At 35.9% G+C, this 19,052-nt stretch overlaps 1 protein-coding gene and 2 non-coding genes across 3 annotated transcripts; all 3 read left to right on the forward strand.

The window, feature by feature from the left end:
• Positions 1-2,864: 2,864 nt before the first annotated feature.
• On the forward strand, positions 2,865-12,642 carry LOC148681099 (uncharacterized). Its single transcript, XM_088650611.1, has 4 exons — positions 2,865-3,964; positions 4,319-4,382; positions 4,669-4,796; positions 5,756-12,642. The coding sequence occupies exon 4, from the start codon at positions 6,878-6,880 to the stop codon at positions 7,952-7,954; it is 1,077 nt and encodes a 358-aa protein (XP_088506737.1). The 5' UTR covers positions 2,865-3,964; positions 4,319-4,382; positions 4,669-4,796; positions 5,756-6,877; the 3' UTR covers positions 7,955-12,642.
• Positions 12,643-14,762: 2,120 nt separating this feature from the next.
• trnas-gcu (transfer RNA serine (anticodon GCU)) lies at positions 14,763-14,844 on the forward strand. Its single transcript has one exon. It is a non-coding gene; the product is annotated as a tRNA-Ser (tRNA).
• Positions 14,845-15,415: 571 nt separating this feature from the next.
• On the forward strand, positions 15,416-15,497 carry trnas-gcu (transfer RNA serine (anticodon GCU)). Its single transcript has one exon. It is a non-coding gene; the product is annotated as a tRNA-Ser (tRNA).
• Positions 15,498-19,052: the final 3,555 nt, after the last annotated feature.

Raw genomic sequence — 19,052 nt, forward strand, 5'->3', positions numbered from 1 at the left:
ATTTATCCCGTATCCCAATTTTCATTTCTGGGTGAACTATGCCTTTAAAGCATGGGTCTCAAACTTGATTCTTTGAGTGCTCTGCCCAGTTTTGCTACAAACCCAATCAAATACAGCTGATCCAGCTAATCAAGGTCAGACTACTACAGACTATTTTAGACATCCCAAGTCTCCTGGAAGTTCCAGGAGTCTCCTGCATATGCATAGGGACTCCGGAGTGCCCACAAACAAATGATCGATTGATAATGTCCAGTAAATTGTGTGTCTCCCCCCGGTCCTCAAATATGTTGCGCACCCCTCTCCAATGTATCCCTTCCTGCTCCCTGCTTTAAATGCAAATGATCAAATGCACTCGCTCTAGATTACTCGTGATATGTTCCCTCATGTGTATCCACCACTCGATTTTAACATTTTTAACCTGCTTGGAAGACCCCTTTGAGACAAATCCTGCATGTTCGTAGCAAGTGCGCATAATTCACACTTATATTTGGGATTATTGCATTATATTTGCATTATTGTATATAACTTATGCAAATGCTTAATGCCACTTTTGGTGTAAACTGGAGTGATGAGGAGATGGCGAGATGACGTACTTTGCTACTTGTTTTCCTTCATTTGTATTTATGTCTTTGTTTTCTTGCCTTTGTGCATTTCCTGAGATATAGCTGAAGACCTACATGATGACATTGTATATACCCGACAAGATGCAGAAATGCCATCTAAAAAGGTTTCCTGCTGTTTGTCCAATTTAGGGACAGTGACAATGTAAATATAGAAATAATAATATTAACCCGTGGTTTGGGAATGTGAACCGTCTTTTAATGAACACCCAGGATTATTTTTAAACCCCAGGTATAGCATGAGCAGTGTGGAAGGTGATTACAGATAACACAGGATTCTGTTTATCCAGAGTTGGAATGACCCAGGGTTAACCAATTTTAGCATAACATCAGCATGCTGTAATCCATTTCTTAAGCAGCAAAAGTCATTTTTAGACTGGTTTGTTGGCCAGTTGTAGTCAGTGCAATGCTAAACGTTATTGTTCCACTATAATTTGTTTGTTTTGCCTCATGTCGTCCCACAACAACATCATATAGTTTAGAATACTGTACAATGTTTTAAAATAATTAATTATTTTAGTGTCCATTTCATTCAGCATATTTAAAATTGGGGGCATCCATGTTTTTTGACATTTTAAACAAAGGTTTCTGCAGGTTTTACCAAGTTAAATGTAAGACTTTTTAAGACCATTATAAATGAAATTTTAGACTCATAAGGCTAAGGTATTTTTCAAAAGGCCCAGATGGAAAAGATTTTTGTTTGTCCCATCCCAAATATTATAATTTAATACATTTAATAATAAAATAATAAATGAATAATAAAACTAAAAAACATATTTAGATATTTCTGAGCAAAATATTTTAAATATTGTATAAAAACAAGCAAGCTTTACTTGTATCCACACACTTTTCTTCCAACATACACTTTATTTAAAACAAAATAATAAAAATGTTTTAAAAGTTTTAAAACTTTAATAAACTAAATCTATGCACAACAATCTGTCCAGGTCGATGTCCTGAGCAGTAAAGACAAGGAGCACGTTAAAACAAGAGTTATTGTAAGGAAAATAATTAAACCATTATGATGAATAGAGTTAAAATGACCTTTTTGAATTAAAAGTTGAAAGTTGTATTGAGATGGATTGTTGGTGATTGTATGGGTTTTGGCCAGATTGGGTAACAAAACATGAACAAAGCAAAATGTAAAAAAAATAAATAAATAATTTTTTAGGCCTAAAACACAATATTTCAGTAAATTTAGGACTTTTTAAGGCGTGAAATTTGGAGTTTGGAATTTACGACATTTTAAGAAAACCCTATTTAAAAAAGCATTTAATAACAATTAATTGTTTTAGTGTCCATTTCATTCAGTATATTTTAAATTGGGGGCATCCACGTTTTTTGACATACTTTAAACACAATAGCCCTGGTAATTAGTTATTATAATAATAATGTAATTCTAACTCAGATACTATCTGTGGGAACTAGTAACAACTATTAAAACAAGTTTAAACACATTAAGAAGTTGATGAAGAAAAGGAAATTGTGATCAACATGACATTTGCAAATGGAAAGTGCTAAGAAAACACTATCCCCACAGTAGCAGATATCTTCTATTAGAAAACTGTTGGTCAAATATCGTCAGCTCAGTTATACTTTTATTTATTTATTGTTTTTTATTTATTTTCTATAGTGCAAGTGCTCAAGGACGCTTTACAAACAGTAAGAGAACAAGAAAAGCAATAACCTTTTGTCAAAATTGAGATATTGACATTTTCTTATTAAATGACATCTTATTTACATTATAGGATTTTTTTTATAAGTTGTATACATTAAGACTTTTTATTTAAAAAAAAAAAAATGTTACACACATACTGTTTGCTATGGGATGCAAAAAACTTTGAAGCTCAATATCTCAAAATCATTCAGAAAGTAGATAGAACCTAAAATTCCAAGGTGACGAAATGGGAGACTACCCAGCCGGCACACGACCGACCTTCAACGTTGAAATATGGTTGAAATAAGGTCAGATGTGTTTTGAACGTTGAAATAATGTTGATAGAACGTTTAATGTTGAACGGTTGAAAAACAGCCTGCATATGACAAGGCTTCAACGTTGAAATGTGGTTGAAAATACGTCAGTTGTTGCTTTAATGTTGAAACAATGTTGAATGATAAATGGTTGAAAAAAGTTACAGAAATCCTTGTACAAATCAACGTTGACATTTTTTTTATCATGATCTGTATGTTGAATTAACGTCATGGCTTCACCCAATATTCAACATGTTTGGTTACCATGGTATCGGAGGACTCGGCGCACGCGGCCACGCGCAGCGCTTCACTTCACTTAATTACGAACACCTGACCTGCAGTGCAGCACACACAAAGATGTTGTAAAATAGGAAAAACATCTACATCCATTACTGTTTTTTTTTTTTTACATTCTTCAAAATAAATTGTTTTGTGTTCAGGAGAAGAAAAAACTCAATTACTGAGAATTAAAGGGAGAGTAAAGGAGAGTAAATGATGACAGAATAAAAAAAACTGGGTTAACTATCCCTTTAGGTTTAGACTATTTGTTGTTGTTCATTTTACAATAATAAAGCTTAACACTGCTACATTAATGATTCTACTATCTGGTCTGTTTATCTCTATATACTTCATTTTAGGAATGCACTGTAAAAAATGCTGGGTTCCACACAATTATATTGTCTTGGGAAAACTTGAAGGAATTAAGTTAGCTTATTAACTATCACAAATTTAAGTGGATTAAGCATAAAACTATTAAACTGTTGTAAAAAACACTCAGGAATTGGTTTGTTTCTGCTCATTTTAGATAGTTTGAACAAACACCAAATGTATCTGTTTAAACAAATAAATAAATTAAAATAGAAAGAAAGAAAGAAAGAAATAAAGAAAGAAAGAAAGAAAGAAAGAAAGAAAGAAAAAGATTTAAGCTCTGTACACTTATTACATTCTAAACAAACTACCCAGCCGGCACACGACCGACCTTCAACGTTGAAATATGGTTGAAATAAGGTCAGATGTGTTTTGAACGTTGAAATAATGTTGATAGAACGTTTAATGTTGAACGGTTGAAAAACAGCCTGCATATGACAAGGCTTCAACGTTGAAATGTGGTTGAAAATACGTCAGTTGTTGCTTTAATGTTGAAACAATGTTGAATGATAAATGGTTGAAAAAAGTTACAGAAATCCTTGTACAAATCAACGTTGACATTTTTTTTTATCATGATCTGTATGTTGAATTAACGTCATGGCTTCACCCAATATTCAACATGTTTGGTTACCATGGTATCGGAGGACTCGGCGCACGCAGCCACGCGCAGCGCTTCACTTCACTTAATTACGAACACCTGACCTGCAGTGCAGCAGAATTCAGAGGTAAGCGTGTTTTTAGATGCTTTAATGTTTTATTTACCCCCCGATTTTGTTTTACACACAGTGTATCTTAAATGTGACTTAGTGTAGTGTTTCGAATTTTGAAGCATTTAAAACTTTCCAGTTTGGTTTAGTTTGCGCTCCGGTGACGCAGCTAACCTCGAGGTAATGTCACATGTGTAACGTTAGTCTAAATGAGCGTTTTTATGGCAAATTCAAAGCGATAAACTCCAAACGCAGTTTAAAGTTACTGAGCAACGTTATAAAACAATATCATTTTTATACGCTGTATCATTAGTGTTATTATTACAAAGTGAACTGCTTTCGTTTCACTGTTGTTGTTGTTTTTGCTTTTAGACATGTAACGTACTCCAGAGACGCACTAACTTGCACAGCACTGAATGGAAAAGGCTTTGTCCATGTAAGTTTACTTTACCTTTAACTAAGCTAGCCTATCTGTTAAATCTTCTTGGTGCTTTGGTTGGTGATATTCTCTTTCTAATCTGTTTGTTTATTGATTGTTAGGCTATGTTGTGATATTATATTGTTATATTGATATTATTATTGTGAAATCATGTTGTGATGTTACTATGTGACAGTATTGGGGAACAAATATGTATTTAGTGAGAAATTAATGTTTAAATTACACTTTGAATAGTAGCAAATAAGAGGTGTAATGGGTTTTAACTTTCTGGGTTTTCTGGAAGGTCCAGTTGAGGGGCATCAAGAACACGCAGATAGCCTAAACCTGTGTCAGCCTGGACAGACTGCAGTTCTGCTACTCCACGCCAAGGCTTTTGTATGGATGTCTTGACTACTACTGTGTTCTCTAAAGGTATTACTGGAGCAAAACAACAGCATCCGTTACAGTGAAATTTGTATTCATAAAAATAGTGATACATGTGTAGCAGGTCCAGTACATGTGATGTCATTGAGAAGTTGTTTTTATTAAATGTCATTAAAACAAATAAATAAACATGCTATTTAAATAAATCTAAATATTAAAAACTTGAGGATTAAGATGAGAAATGAAATGCATCATCTGTCTTGCGAAAAGGGTCTACTTAAGAATTCTGGTGTTTCCCAACTGAAAGGGATAGTTCACCCAAGAATGAATATTTACTCACATTTTACTCCCCAAATGGTTTAAAACCATTATGAGTTTATTTTGTTGAACACAAAAGAGGCTATTCTGAAAAAAAACTAAAAACCTGTAAACATTGACCTCCATAGTAGAAAAAAATACTATAGAATTCAATGGTTATAGATTTGCAGCTTTCTTCAAAATATCTTCTTTTGTGTTCAACGTGGTCAGTAAATGACGACAGAATACAAATTTTAAACTATCCCTTTAATTTTCTGTCCTACATGCAGAGTTTTGCAGAAGTGCTACTCCTTCTAGAGTTTTTCTCAACCATATGTCTAAAAAGCTTTAAACAGCTTTTACAGTACATGTAATGGTTTACAACAACTTGTAATTATTAGATGTGTTGAATGTTTCATGATTCTTTACTGCAGCCTTTGTTAAAAAAAAAAAAAAGAAATTTTTTCGAGAATCTGAAATTTGAATTCTGGAAATGCTGGCACCAGTGGTGGCGAAGGGCTTTCTGACGATATCACACCTAATTCTTCACTTCTCTTAGTTAGGAATATTCAGATGGATGAGTCAAAATTATTGAGTGTGGCGATTATTATAAGACAAATTTGGATTCAATAAAAAATAACTATTTGAATTTCACTTTGTATAATAGCAGATACCAACTTAGTTGTAACCTCGTATTTCATTTATTGCAGGTTTTCTGGAAGCTCCATTTGAGGGCATCAAGGACATACTGATGGCCTAAACCAGTGTCAGCCTAGACAGACAGACATCTATTGCAGTTCTGCTACACAAGACCAAACTCTCTGCTTTTGTATGGATGTCTGACTAGTACGGTGTTCTCTAAAGGTATAACTGGAGCAAAACAACAGCATCCGTTACAGTGAAATTTGTGTTCATAAAAGATAGTGATATATGTGTAACAGGTCCAGTACATTTGACATAAAGGTTAAATCACAGTAAGTACTGTAAAAATAACTTGTTTGCCTTTGCCACAACAGGTCATGGTGTGTGCATACTGCTCGTAGTAAACACACACGCTGATCTGATGCGGGAGAGATATACGCAAACACATTTGTATTTACTGTTTTGTTTTGCCTCACTAAAGTGTTGTTGGAGCTTGGTATGTTCACAGTTGAAATCACTGAAGTCACATGGAATGTTTTGACCCTTATCCTGACAATGACCATCTTGGGACCATTGCTGTCTGTAGAGGATGAGGAGCATTTAATCTAAAATATTTTAGTTTGTGTTCTGAAGATTAACAGGTCTCTGGGATGACACAATTAATTAATTACAGAACCTATATGAATACTTAATGTGACATGTAATAGTGAAATAGTGGTCCTACATTCACAAATGTGAGCCATTATTATAAGACCCCTGTGAACATGCAATTTTTATGATACTAATAATAATAGAATAACAAATTGCTATTACTGTTGTGTTTGTGAGAGAGAATCAAACCATATATTCTACACATTTTCTTGATGATTTACTGAAATATTTGTCTACATGTTCCACTGTCACAGGTGCTCAGTTTTGCTGCAGTAATGCTAAACACAATAGATGTACTTTATGCAAAAAAACAAAAAAAACTACTAAATATTTAGCATGCAGACCTGCAAAGTGAAGGAGCAATGTCAGGTTTAGATTATAGCATGAGTTTTCACTATTGTGAAAGTGAAGCCATTCGGACTTCCGGTTTGGCTGCAGAGGGAAATGGCAGGTTGAGCGCTTAGCTCTCGCAAGTCGGCGTTATATTTACCCCCGTGTAATTATTTTAGATTTTTAAAAAGTGATTTTCCTTCATTGATATGACGGGGGGAAAGAAAGGCAGAGGTAAAGGGGCGCAAAGTACAACGAGTAACCACCCACACCGTGCAGGCCTAGACGAGGAGGACGACATGCGGGAAGAAGAGGACCGACAAAATGGAGGCGAATCAACATCTGAGAATGTGTCCACGGGGCTTGAAACCTTAAGCAAACAGATCAGCGATCTGAAGTCGGAACTTAAGGAAGACTTAAAAACATTCAAAGACGAAATTAAGCATGATATGAGAGAAGAGTTCATTGAATTCAAACAAGAAGTTAACCAGCAACTTTCAACGAACATGCTAACCATGCAAGAACACGGTAGGAAAATTAACGAGATGGAGACGCGGATCGATGACACCGAAACATGGAGTGCGGAGGCCAACTCCGCCCTTCAACAGGCAATAAAGGATCAACAGAAACTAGAAGACAGGTTGAACGATATTGAATCGAGGGCTCGACGAAACAATATCAGGATCCATGGTGTACCAGAGAACGCTGAACAAGGCTCGGTGATAGAATTTGTTGAAAAAATGCTCCGCTCCGAATTTGAGCTCGGCGACGTGGACTTGCAAATACAACGCGCGCACAGAGCCCTGGCGCCTAGACCGGGCCCAAACTCGCGTCCGAGGTCCATTATAGTAAATTTCCAGCAGTACAGCATCAAGGAGATGGTTATTCAAAAAGCCTGGCGAAAGAAAATCATGATGGAAGATAAACCGCTGTTTTTCGACCATGACTATACAACCACCGTTCTCCATCAGCGCAAAGCGTACGCCAATATTAAAAAGGCTCTTAAAGAAAAGGGCATCCGTTTTCAGACGCCCTTCAATCGGATACGCATTCACTGGGAAGAAGGAGTGCAGGTGTACGGCAGTGCCGGGGAGGCAGCGCAGGAGCTGCGTCGGCGGGGATACTGCGTGGAGATGCCCGTGAGACCGCCGGGTAAGAGCCACCTGTTGGATCGTCTCCAGCGGGCTACATCGTGGCAGCGAGTGGGATCAACCACGAGTGTGGACACTGCCAGAAGAGCTAAAGAACGCCTACGGGAATTTGAACATGGTCGCAGCAATGTTTAAAAACCCACGTTATAGCAACCCTTTACAAAATGATGTTTAATGTATGTGCGCCGGCTGGCGGGATGACGAGGTCAGCTGTGCCATTGGACACACGTAAGTGATCTATGATACACTCTGTAGCGGACTCATTGGTGAGGGGGCCCTTTCCGGGAGAGAGGATTTCCCCCTCCTCAACTGAAAACATGAGAACGCTCTTCAGACTTTGGAAGTCTTTATTCTTTTCTGTTATAATGCTTGTTCTAAGCAGTTCTTGGCTTGTTTCTGTGTTACAGTTTATTTTATTTAAGGTTTGCCTGTGGAAACATAGTGGTGTAAGAATGACTCTTTTTGATGATGGTACAGTCTACTGAGGTTAAGCTAATGTCTTTAAACGTGAACGGTTTGGGTAACCCAATTAAAAGGTCAAAGGTATTGACAAAATTTAAAAAAGAGAAAGCAGATATTATTTTTATGCAAGAAACTCATCTCTCTCAACAAGAGCATGAGAAATTAAAGAGATTTGGCTTTAAAAATACTTATTACAATTCATATGAGCATTCACATAGAAGGGGAATTGCTATTCTTGTTGCTAATAAATTTAAATTCGAATTATATAAGGAAATAAAAGAAAAGGATGGGAGATATCTTATTGTTAAGGGTAAAATTGAAGAGGAGTTAATAACCTTAGTAAATGTGTATGCTCCACCCGATACTAGTAAACTGTTCTTCAAATCATTAATGGATGTAATTGTACTGGAAGCAGAGGGTATTTGTATATGTGGTGGAGATTTCAATGTGGTACTAAACCACTATTTAGACACAACTAATAGCAAAAGAAATGGGAGCAAAATATCAAAATTAATTAACACAGCCTGGGATGACATAGGATACTGCGATGTCTGGCGACATATTAATCCATCTCTCAAAAACTACACTCATTACTCAGCTCCCCACCGTACATACTCTAGGATTGATTATTTTTTTATGCCAAAAAATGACTGTTATAGGGTGAAAGATTGTAGCATTGGAGTAGCTGAGGTCTCTGACCACAGCGCTTTGTACCTGACAGTTCAAATAGAAGGAAGGAAGAGAAAGACAGGTTGGAGGTTGAATGTGGGTTTGTTAAATAACAAAGCAAATACAGAACAGATAAAATTAAATATAAAAGAATATATTAGGATAAATGATAATGGAGAGGTAGACCCATCCATAGTGTGGGACTCATTGAAGGCTGTGATGCGTGGGAATTTGATTGCACTATCAGCGCAAAATAAAAAAAAGAGAATTATGGAGTACAATACCCTAACATCAGACTTATTAAATGTGGAGCAACAACACAAAATAAACAGGGACCCAAACCTACTATCACGTATGCAGCAAATAAGGAAACAGATTAACAGCCTGTTGGAACAAGATGTTGAGAAGAAAGCTCGATTCTATAAGCAGACATACTACGAATCCGGCCCTAAAGCAGCAAAATTGCTTGCCCGACGCTTACGTAAACAAAAAGTTGATAGCACTATTCATAGAATACGAGACCCACAAACAAATAATTTGGTTTATCATCCACAGAAAATAGAGGACATTTTTCTAAATTATTATAAACAACTGTATACGGATGCTTCTAACTCTAAAATGGAAGCGACAAGAAATTTTCTTAATGAACTAGATTTACCAAGTATAGGCAAAATACAAAATGATTTCATTACAGCAGATTTCACACTAGAAGAGATAAATAATGCGATTGGGAGACTAAAAACATCTAAAACACCAGGTAGCGACGGCTTTCCAGCCGAGTGGTATAAAACTTTTAAAGAAATACTAGCCCCACTTCTGTTAAAAACATTTAACTGGATTAAAACAGAATGTAAACTTCCACCTTCATGGAACGAGGCTATCATCTCAGTACTCCCAAAGGAGGGTAAGGACAGGGAATTTAGCTGCAATTATAGGCCCATTTCAATTCTTAATATAGATTATAAGATATATACATCAATTATAGCCAAAAGATTAGAGACTATCCTTCCTGAATTAATTGACGAGGATCAGACAGGATTCATAAAAAGCCGTCAAACACATGATAATATTAGGAGGACGCTGCATCTTATAGATAAAATAGAAAGGGAAAATAAGACAGCAGTATTACTAAGTCTGGATGCCGAAAAGGCCTTTGATCGGGTCAACTGGGAATTTCTTTACCAAACTTTGGTTAGATTCGGCTTCAAAAAACATTTTGTAAATATAATTAGATCTCTTTACCAACAACCTACAGCCAAAATAAAAATTAATGGGTCATTATCTCCATCGTTTAGTTTACAAAGAGGAACTAGACAGGGCTGTTGCCTTAGTCCCACATTATTTGCTGTTTATATTGAACCCCTGGCCCAGGCAATCCGTCAACATGAACAAATACAAGGCATTACAATAGGACATAAAGATCATTTAATTAGTTTATTTGCAGACGATGTCTTGATCCATTTAACAGATCCTGAGGCTTCCCTCCCTGTACTGATGGAGTTCCTCGACGAATTTAACTTCTTTGCTGGGTACAAACTAAATATTGCGAAGACACAACTTTTGTCATTTAATTACAAACCTTCTGAGGAAATCAGACATAGATATAATTTAAAATGGGACATGAAAGAAATAAAATATTTAGGGGTGATTATTACAAAAAACCTGAGTAGTCTGTACGGTGCAAACTATAATGTGATTCACCAGAGTATTAAAAGCGATATGGAACGGTGGTCTACCTACCCATTGGATTTTGCTAGTAAGATAAACGTCATCAAAACAAACATATTACCTAGATTACTATACCTATTTCAAGCCCTGCCAGTAGAGATACCCAAACATCAGTTTACAATCTGGAACAAACTTATTTCCAGGTTTATTTGGGATGGAAAGAAGCCTAGAATAAGATACACAACACTCCAGTTGTCCAAGCAAAAAGGAGGAATGGCCCTGCCGAATCTCAAAGATTATTTTTACGCAGCTCAGTTCCGTCCACTTTTTCTTTGGTGTAACAACAATTATTTTGCCAGATGGAAAGAAATTGAGACATATACGGTGGGTTATCAGATTCAGTCAATTCTTGGAGAAAAAGAAATCCCTTCGGTAGTCAAAAGTCAATTGGATTCAATAACCTCTGGAGCAGTGGAGTTTTGGTTTGAGTTTGCTAGACAATTTAAATTAAGCAAAGACCAAAAAGTTCTTCGATGGATAGCCTTTGACACTCAATTTAAACCAGGTGAAAGCGACGCCACATTTAAGCAATGGGCAACAAAAGGCATTAGTGCGATATGTACAGTATTGGAAAACAAGGAATTACAGACTTTCCAAACACTCAAAGAAAAACTTTCTCTTACTAATCGGGACTTATTTAGGTTTATACAATTCAGAGATTATTTTTACAGAGAAATAAAAATGGAAACGTCACACGAAATTAGTCCAGTTGTAAAGATTATGATGAATGCTTACAAATCAGATAGTAAATGTGCAAAAATAATCTCTAGTTTTTACGTAAGTATTATGGAAAGTAAGACCAACTCAACATTATACCTTAAATCAAGGTGGGAAAAAGAATTGAATGTAGAAATTCTACCAGAGGTATGGTTAGATATGTGCGAAATTCAACATTCCTCCACAAGCTCACAACAACTGAGGGTATTCAATTGGAAGAATTTGGTACGATTCTTTATAACACCTAAAATCAGCAGTAAAGCTTCTTCTACACCCCAGCAATGTTGGAGAGAATGTGGCTGCTTAGAAGCACACCATACACACATTTTTTGGGGATGCGAAAAACTGAAGCCATTTTGGAATGATGTGCACTTAACCTTAACAAAGGTGCTTGGGTATGAGATTCCATTTACATGCATTGTCCTGTACTTGGGTCATATTTCACTGGTTACACTTCAGGAGGATCGATACCTGGTAAAAATACTCCTTACAGCAGCCAGGAAAACCATAACCAGAAGCTGGTATAAGCCTGATTCACCTAAACAACAACAATGGCTTGATGTAATTCAGGAAATAAGGACATTGGAACATATGACTGGTGTGTTACGTTTGAAGGTGGACTTATATGCCAAAAGATGGCAAAAATGGATAATTTACATTGACAAATCATTAGGGATTGGCTCTCAGACTGTACTCGCTTAAGTTTCAGACATATAAGTCAACTGTGCCTATTCTTATGTACCCAATTGCCTTCCTTTTTGTATAAACCATGTTTTTTTTTTTTTTTCTTTATTTACTTATTTATTTTTCTACAGTATTCTCAACACAGGCTCTGTTTCTATCTTTTTTAATTTATTTATCTATTATTGTTTTGTTGTTGTTGTTTTTTTTTTTGTTCTAGTTATTTGCTTGTTATTGAAATGGCTTGTCATATCTGACTCAAATTAGCCTTTTCTACTATTTGTAAAATTGCATTTGATTGTAATCAATTGTGACCTACTAAAAAATCAATAAAAATTAAAGTTATAAAAAAGAAAGTGAAGCCATTCATTCACAATGAATTGGAATAGCAAACCTCATTATTGATTTTGTAGGAAACTCACCTGGTGTTTGAGAAATAAATATGTATTTAAGTGCTAGACTGATATAGATGTTTTAGTGTTTTACACTTGATTCTTTGTCCCCAGTCCCATCTTTTACCTCAAGTGTTTCTCTCAACCTATAAAACCTCAAACAGATGTAATGTATTTTACTTGTGATTCTTAGTTGTGAGTGATGTTTTTTATTCTATTTTTTTTACTGCAGCCACTTTGAAAATGGGTATTTTGTAAACTTTGTAAACAGAATTGTATTTTGGAGACTGTGATGGTTGAAGCTTGGTTTAGTTACTTAGTTTAATTTAGTTAGTATCTGTCTTTCTGAAGATGGTAACACTTTTTACAATAAGATTGTATTAGTAATTGTTAATGTAGTTACTAACATGAACAAAGAACAATGAAGCATCTTTCATATAAAGAAAGTACAGTTCATGTCAGCTCAGTGCATTAATGTTAACAAGCATACATTTTGATTTTAATAGCATCGGGACATATTTCAATAAATTAAAGGATTAATAAATGCTGTACAAGTATTTGTTCTTTGTTCATGTTTGTAAACATTAACTAACTTTAATTCATGAAACCTAATTAAAAAGTTACTTTAATTGTATGCCTTTTTCTGTATTTGAGTGTACAGCATGTATAGTAACCTGCATGATTTTAATGAACTATGTATGCTGTAAATGTTGCTGTATATTTAGAATAAATGAAATAATGAGGTGCATATTAAATAAATTGATACACAGGCTAAGTTGTGTATTTGTGTCGTGTATTTTTTATTAGTAAAAATTTGTTTGCTATATTTATGGACTTTGCGTTGTATGTAATTTCTATTTAACTTGCGTTGAAATGTATGACGGTGAAACAACGTCACGGTATCAACGTTGATCCAATTTGCAAAATCGAAAGGTAATTCAACCTTCATTCAACGTCTACAAAACGACCACAATTCACCCATGAAGAAGGTAAGAGTGAAACAACGTTGTGATTTCAACGGTGAATCACCGGTGGTGGTCCGACGGTGAAACAACGTCACTATATAAACGTTGATCCAATTTGCAAAATCGAAAGGTAATTCAACGTTGAACCAACCATAGACCTGACGTTGATTCAACGTTGAATCACCGTTGAAATGCCGGCTGGGGTGTGTAGCATTTCTCTTTCATACATTGATCATTTGCATTTAGAGAACTTTTAGTGTCTCTGTCATGACAAAGTTACTTTGCACTTACAAATTGGAGTAAATAAAACACAGTAAATGCAGATAGAACCTTCTCATTCTGAAAAGTCATTTTCTGCTTGGAATTATGAGGTTTTATCTGCCAGATCATTCATTGAAGCTTTACTTTTCAAGAAATACAATCAAAAAATGTATAAGTTGGTGTTGTAACAATATGTTGATACTTGAGAAAGTAAAATTTTGGTTTCTATAACATAACATTTATTTCATGTTTTAGGATGAATATTTTTCTTGTTCAAATCGAGCTTACAAAGCTGGGCTAAATATATATATATTTTTCCAGTGCAGATGTTAGTTTTATCTAATTAATATGTTAATATTTATGACATTTTATGCTTTACATGAATTATTGAATCATATTTATTGAATTATATGCCCTATGAATTAAATTAAGTATTTGCCCTTCAAGGCTTAATATTAAATTTAAAGACTTTAAAAGAAACAGACGATGACCAGATGAGTTTAATAAACAATGAAAAGTGTTTCACTGACTACATGTAAACAAATAAATATATTTCACATTTAATATAGACATTTTTTAATATTGATCTCTTTTTCAACAATATAAAATCTAACATTTCATTTCAATGTCGGTGACGCTATGCCACAGTGGGTAGCACAATCTCCTTACAGCAAGAAAAACGCTGGTTCGAGCCTCAGCTGGGTCAGTTGGCATTTGGCATCCTTGCCGCTCAAATGCTCTGGCGTTTGAAAGAGGCTGGTGCTTTCGTGACAGGTGTTTTACTCGCACCCTCTTATCGTTTTGAAGGATGTTGTTGCAAAATTTAAAGTCATCTTTACTGAAAATAGCTGCAAATACATACAGAAATGCCATAGTTTAGCCCCCATCAGGAAAGTGAGTACATACATGACGGGGTGGCCGAGTCCATTGAATCCCATTCTTGCTGTTCATATGCTGTCGTTCATATGGCAAAACTGAAAGTCATCTTACCGAAAAATAATTGCAGAAACATACATATAAAAATATGTGCCACAGTCCTGCCTCCACCAGAGAAGGGGGAAAATACGTGACAAGGTGGCTGAGTGGTTAAGGCGATGGACTGCTAATCCATTGTGCTCTGCACGCGTGGGTTCAAATCCCATTCTCGTCGCTCGTATACTCTGGCATTTGAGAGAGCCTGGTGCTTCCGTAGAAGGTGTTTTGAAGGATATTATTGCAAAATTTAATGTCATCTTTACTGAAAATAGCTGCAAACACATACATAAATGCCATAGTCCAGCCCCCATCAGGAAAGTGGATTTATACATGACAAGTTGGCCGAGTGGCGATGAACTGCTAATCCATTGTGCTATGCACGCGTTGGTTTGAATTCCATCTTTGTCGCTCATATGTTCTGGCGTTTAAAAGAGGCCGGTGCTTTCGTGACAGATGTTTTACTCGCACCCTCTTATTGTTTTGAAGGATGTTGTTGCAAAATAAGTCATCTTTACTGAAAATAGCTGCAAATACATACAGAAATGCCATAGTCCAGCCCCCATCAGGAAAGTGAGTACATACATGACAAGGTGGCTGAATCTATTGAATCCCATTTTTGTCGTTCATTTGCTCTGTCGTTCATATGGCAAAACTGAAAGTCATCTTACCGAAAATAGTTGCAGAAACATACATTTACAAATATGTGCCATAGTCCGGCCTCCACCAGACAAGAAAGGAAAATATGTAACGAGGTGGCCGAGTGGTTAAGGCGATGGACTGCTAATCCATTGTGCTCTGCACACGTGGGTTCGAATCCCATCCTTGTCGCTCATGTGCTCTGGCCTTTGAGAGGGCCTGGTGCTTCCTTGGAAGTTATTTTACTCGCACCCTCTTAGCGTTTTGAAGGATGTTGTTGCAAAATTTAATGTCACCTTTACTGAAAATAGCTGCAAATACATACAGAAATGCCATAGTCCAGGACTTCCAGTTGGGTGAGCGGTAGGATGGCAGCCTAGAACATACTCTCCCGGTCAATGTGTTCAAAAAGCCCTTATACTTTTACCAATTCAAGTGAGCTTTGCGCTAGACGACTTCAAAATGAATGGGGCAAAACCTAAAAAGAGGAATTCAAAGCCAAAATTAAGCGAGGAGGAAAAGGAGACGAGGAATGATAATGACAAATTAGGCCTACCTGAGAAAGAACATGGAGCCAAAACTTTGCGAGCAGTGAAAGCACTCAGCAGAGATACCTCTGAACTGAAGACGGATTTACGAAAATAATTCAGCTTATTCAAGGAAGAGTTCAAAAAGGATATGAAAACAAAAGTGGACAAGCTGAAAAGCGACATAAACCAGAAGCTAGAAGGCATCTCTGAAGATATTCAGTCACATGGCACAAGACTGAATGAAGCAGAGGAGCGAATAACTGAACTCGAGTCGGCAAACCTTGAACTAAAGAACCCCTTACTGCACACCTTGAAAGAGCAAAAAATGATGCAGAATAAGGTCACATATCTCGAGGGCCGATCACGACGAAATAATATCCGAATATACGGTATTAAAGAAGGAGCAGAAGAGTCATCCATAATAATTTCATCACGTGTTTGCTAAAAACTGAGCTCTCACTATACTCTGATTTAGACCTGCAGGTACAGAGAGCGCACAGATCTCTCAGTCCTAGACCTCAAAATAATAATACTTCAAGATCAATTATAGTCAATTTCCTGCAGTACAGCACTAAAGATGAGATCTTGCGAGCTGCCTGGGCAAAAGAACTGCAACACGATGGCAAGCCAATTTTCTTTGCGCACGATTTCCCCATGGAGAATAATGCAAAACTGAAGGAATATAAAGAAGTGAAAAAAAGTCCTCAACGAGAAAAAAATACGATTACAGACGGCATACCCAGCGAAGATGCGAATACACTGGGAGACAGGACCACAACTGTACGAAAGTGCAGCTGAAGCTACGAAAGAGAGGATAAACGGTGGATCTGACGATGATGCAGCAGGTATCCGAAGACCCCCGGTGTCGATGGGAAGAAAGACTGACATGCCGTACCCAGTGGCAAAGAGCTGGACGGATCGCTCCTGATCGTGTTCGGAAAAGGTTGAAGAGTTTTCAGAGACAAACACTGAATGAAGATTAACTGTTGAGAAACACCACTGACTGTTAACGTTAAAGAGGTATGCGGAGGCACTGTTACGATACACAGCTTACAAATAACGCTATTTCAAACTACTTTATACGAACTGACTTCGGCTGAAATACTTGAACTCTAACCATTCTACAATTTGTTTGAATATGTGTTCTTCTCGATAGAATCATCTAAAAGGTAAAAAGTACGTCGTTCTGGACTGAATATGTTTCATTTTGTATTTGAACAATCCTCATGAATCCTAGTTGGTTGGAATCCTCGAGTGGCTTTAGAAATCATTTTGTTTAAAATAATGTTTACTTAAGTTAATAATCTGAGTTAAAAAGAAAAAAGACCGGGGACAAGTGATTAGATTGGTACGTTAAAAATGAGGGACCCCTGCAAGAGGCAGGAATAAATCCCTCTCCCCAGGACTGGAGCTGGGTTTTGCTGGGTCAAACGTGGCCCAAAACTTTGAAAGCCAATGTTCTTTTTTTCTTTGTTTATTTTTATTATCATTTTTGTTAGTTCTAAAGGTTGCCAACTTAACTTTCGAAATTAACATGCAGAGATATGTTAAAATTGCATCTTTAAATGTAAATGGGTTAAATAATCCAATTAAGAGGAGTAAGGTTATAGCCAAAATAAAATGTGAAAAAATCAAATCATATTCTTGCAAGAAACACACCTTTCCCCATCTGAACATGATAAACTTTAAAAAATTGAATATACACAAACTTTCTATAGTTCTTTTAGGAAAAATAATAAAAAAGGGAGTTTCAATATCAGTACATAATTCTCTTAATTTTGAATTGCTAAAAGAGATATCAGATAAAGAAGGCAGATATATTTTGCTTCAGGGAAAACTAAATGAACAATTAATCACTTTAGTAAATGTATATGCACCCCCTGGCAGTAAAACGCTGTTCAATACAATTATCAACCTTTTGGCTATGGAGACTAAGGGATTAACAATATGTGGAGGTGATTTCAATATAGTTCATAACCAACAAAAGGACACTTCCAATAATAAAAGAATTAAAACGACTCAGTTAAGAAGTTTTTAGAATTCATTAAAAGATCTTGTAGAGTATTAGATGTTTGGAGAGATCTTCACCCCTCAAAACAAGCATACTTCTATTATTCTTCACCCCATGCAGTTTACAGTAGAATTGAATATTGTATTTATGTTTAGCAGGGACAGACACAGGGTAAAAGAATGTGAAATGAAAGCGGCCGATGTATCAGATCATGCAACATTGTACCTCACTTTAAATTTGAATGACTGAAAAGCTGATAAAATATGGAGGCTAAATACAAGTATACTAGGGAAAACAGAAGTAGTGGCCCAAATTAAATTAGAAATTGAATTATACGTAGAGAATAGTGATAATGGGGAAGTAAGTCCTATAATCTTATGGGATGCAGCTAAAGTTGTATTATGAGGCAAGATCATTTCTATTACAACAACCCTTAAGAAGATAAAAGAACTTCAATTTAGAAATCTTCAAGATGAATTAAAGCAATTAACAGAACATCAAAAATATAAAAAAATAAAATGAAATGTATAGAGAGGACATAGAGAAAATATTAAAATTCTTAAGGCAAACCTTTTATAAAACGGGACCAAAAGCAACAAAAAGCCTAGCATGGAAACTTAAAAAACAACAACAAAAGGTTTCAATTCATAAGACAAAGGACCACAACTTTTTTGGATTCTCTTGATCTTCCCTGTATTGGACGAGAACAAAATAGTCTCCTAACAAAAGAAATTACAGAGGAGGAATTAGATAAAGCTATAAATAATCTTAAAATAATAAAACACCTGGCAATGATGGTCTACCTTCTGAATGGTTGAAAACATTTAAAAAAGAGATCTCACCTCTTCTTATATCATCATTTAATTGGACACTTAAAGAGGCAGAAATTCCCCCTTCTTGGAGGGAAGCAATTATCTCAGTCATACCTAAAGAGGGGAAGGATAAAACTCTTTGTAGTTCATTTAGACCTGTGTCTGTTTTAAATGTAGACTATAAATTATTTGCCTTTATTTTAGCCAAGAGACTTGAAACATTTTTACCTGATTTGATAGACATATATCAAACAGGGTTTATTAGAGGACGGCAGACTCAAGATAATATAGGAAGGACACTTTATGCAATACGACAAATTAAAAAAAGATCACATTAAAGCAATTTTAGTTAGCCTAGATGCAGAGAAAGTGTTTGACTGTGTAAATTGGGAAT

Source organism: Danio rerio, chromosome 4 (assembly GCF_052040795.2).
Source record: "Danio rerio strain M-AB ecotype USA chromosome 4, GRCz13ab, whole genome shotgun sequence".
Taxonomy (NCBI): Eukaryota; Metazoa; Chordata; class Actinopteri; order Cypriniformes; family Danionidae; genus Danio; species Danio rerio.

Coding starts and splice junctions, on each gene's coding strand:
- LOC148681099 (XM_088650611.1), top strand. CDS start 6,878: ATGACGGGGGGAAAGAAAGGCAGAGGTAAAGGGGCGCAAAGTACAACG.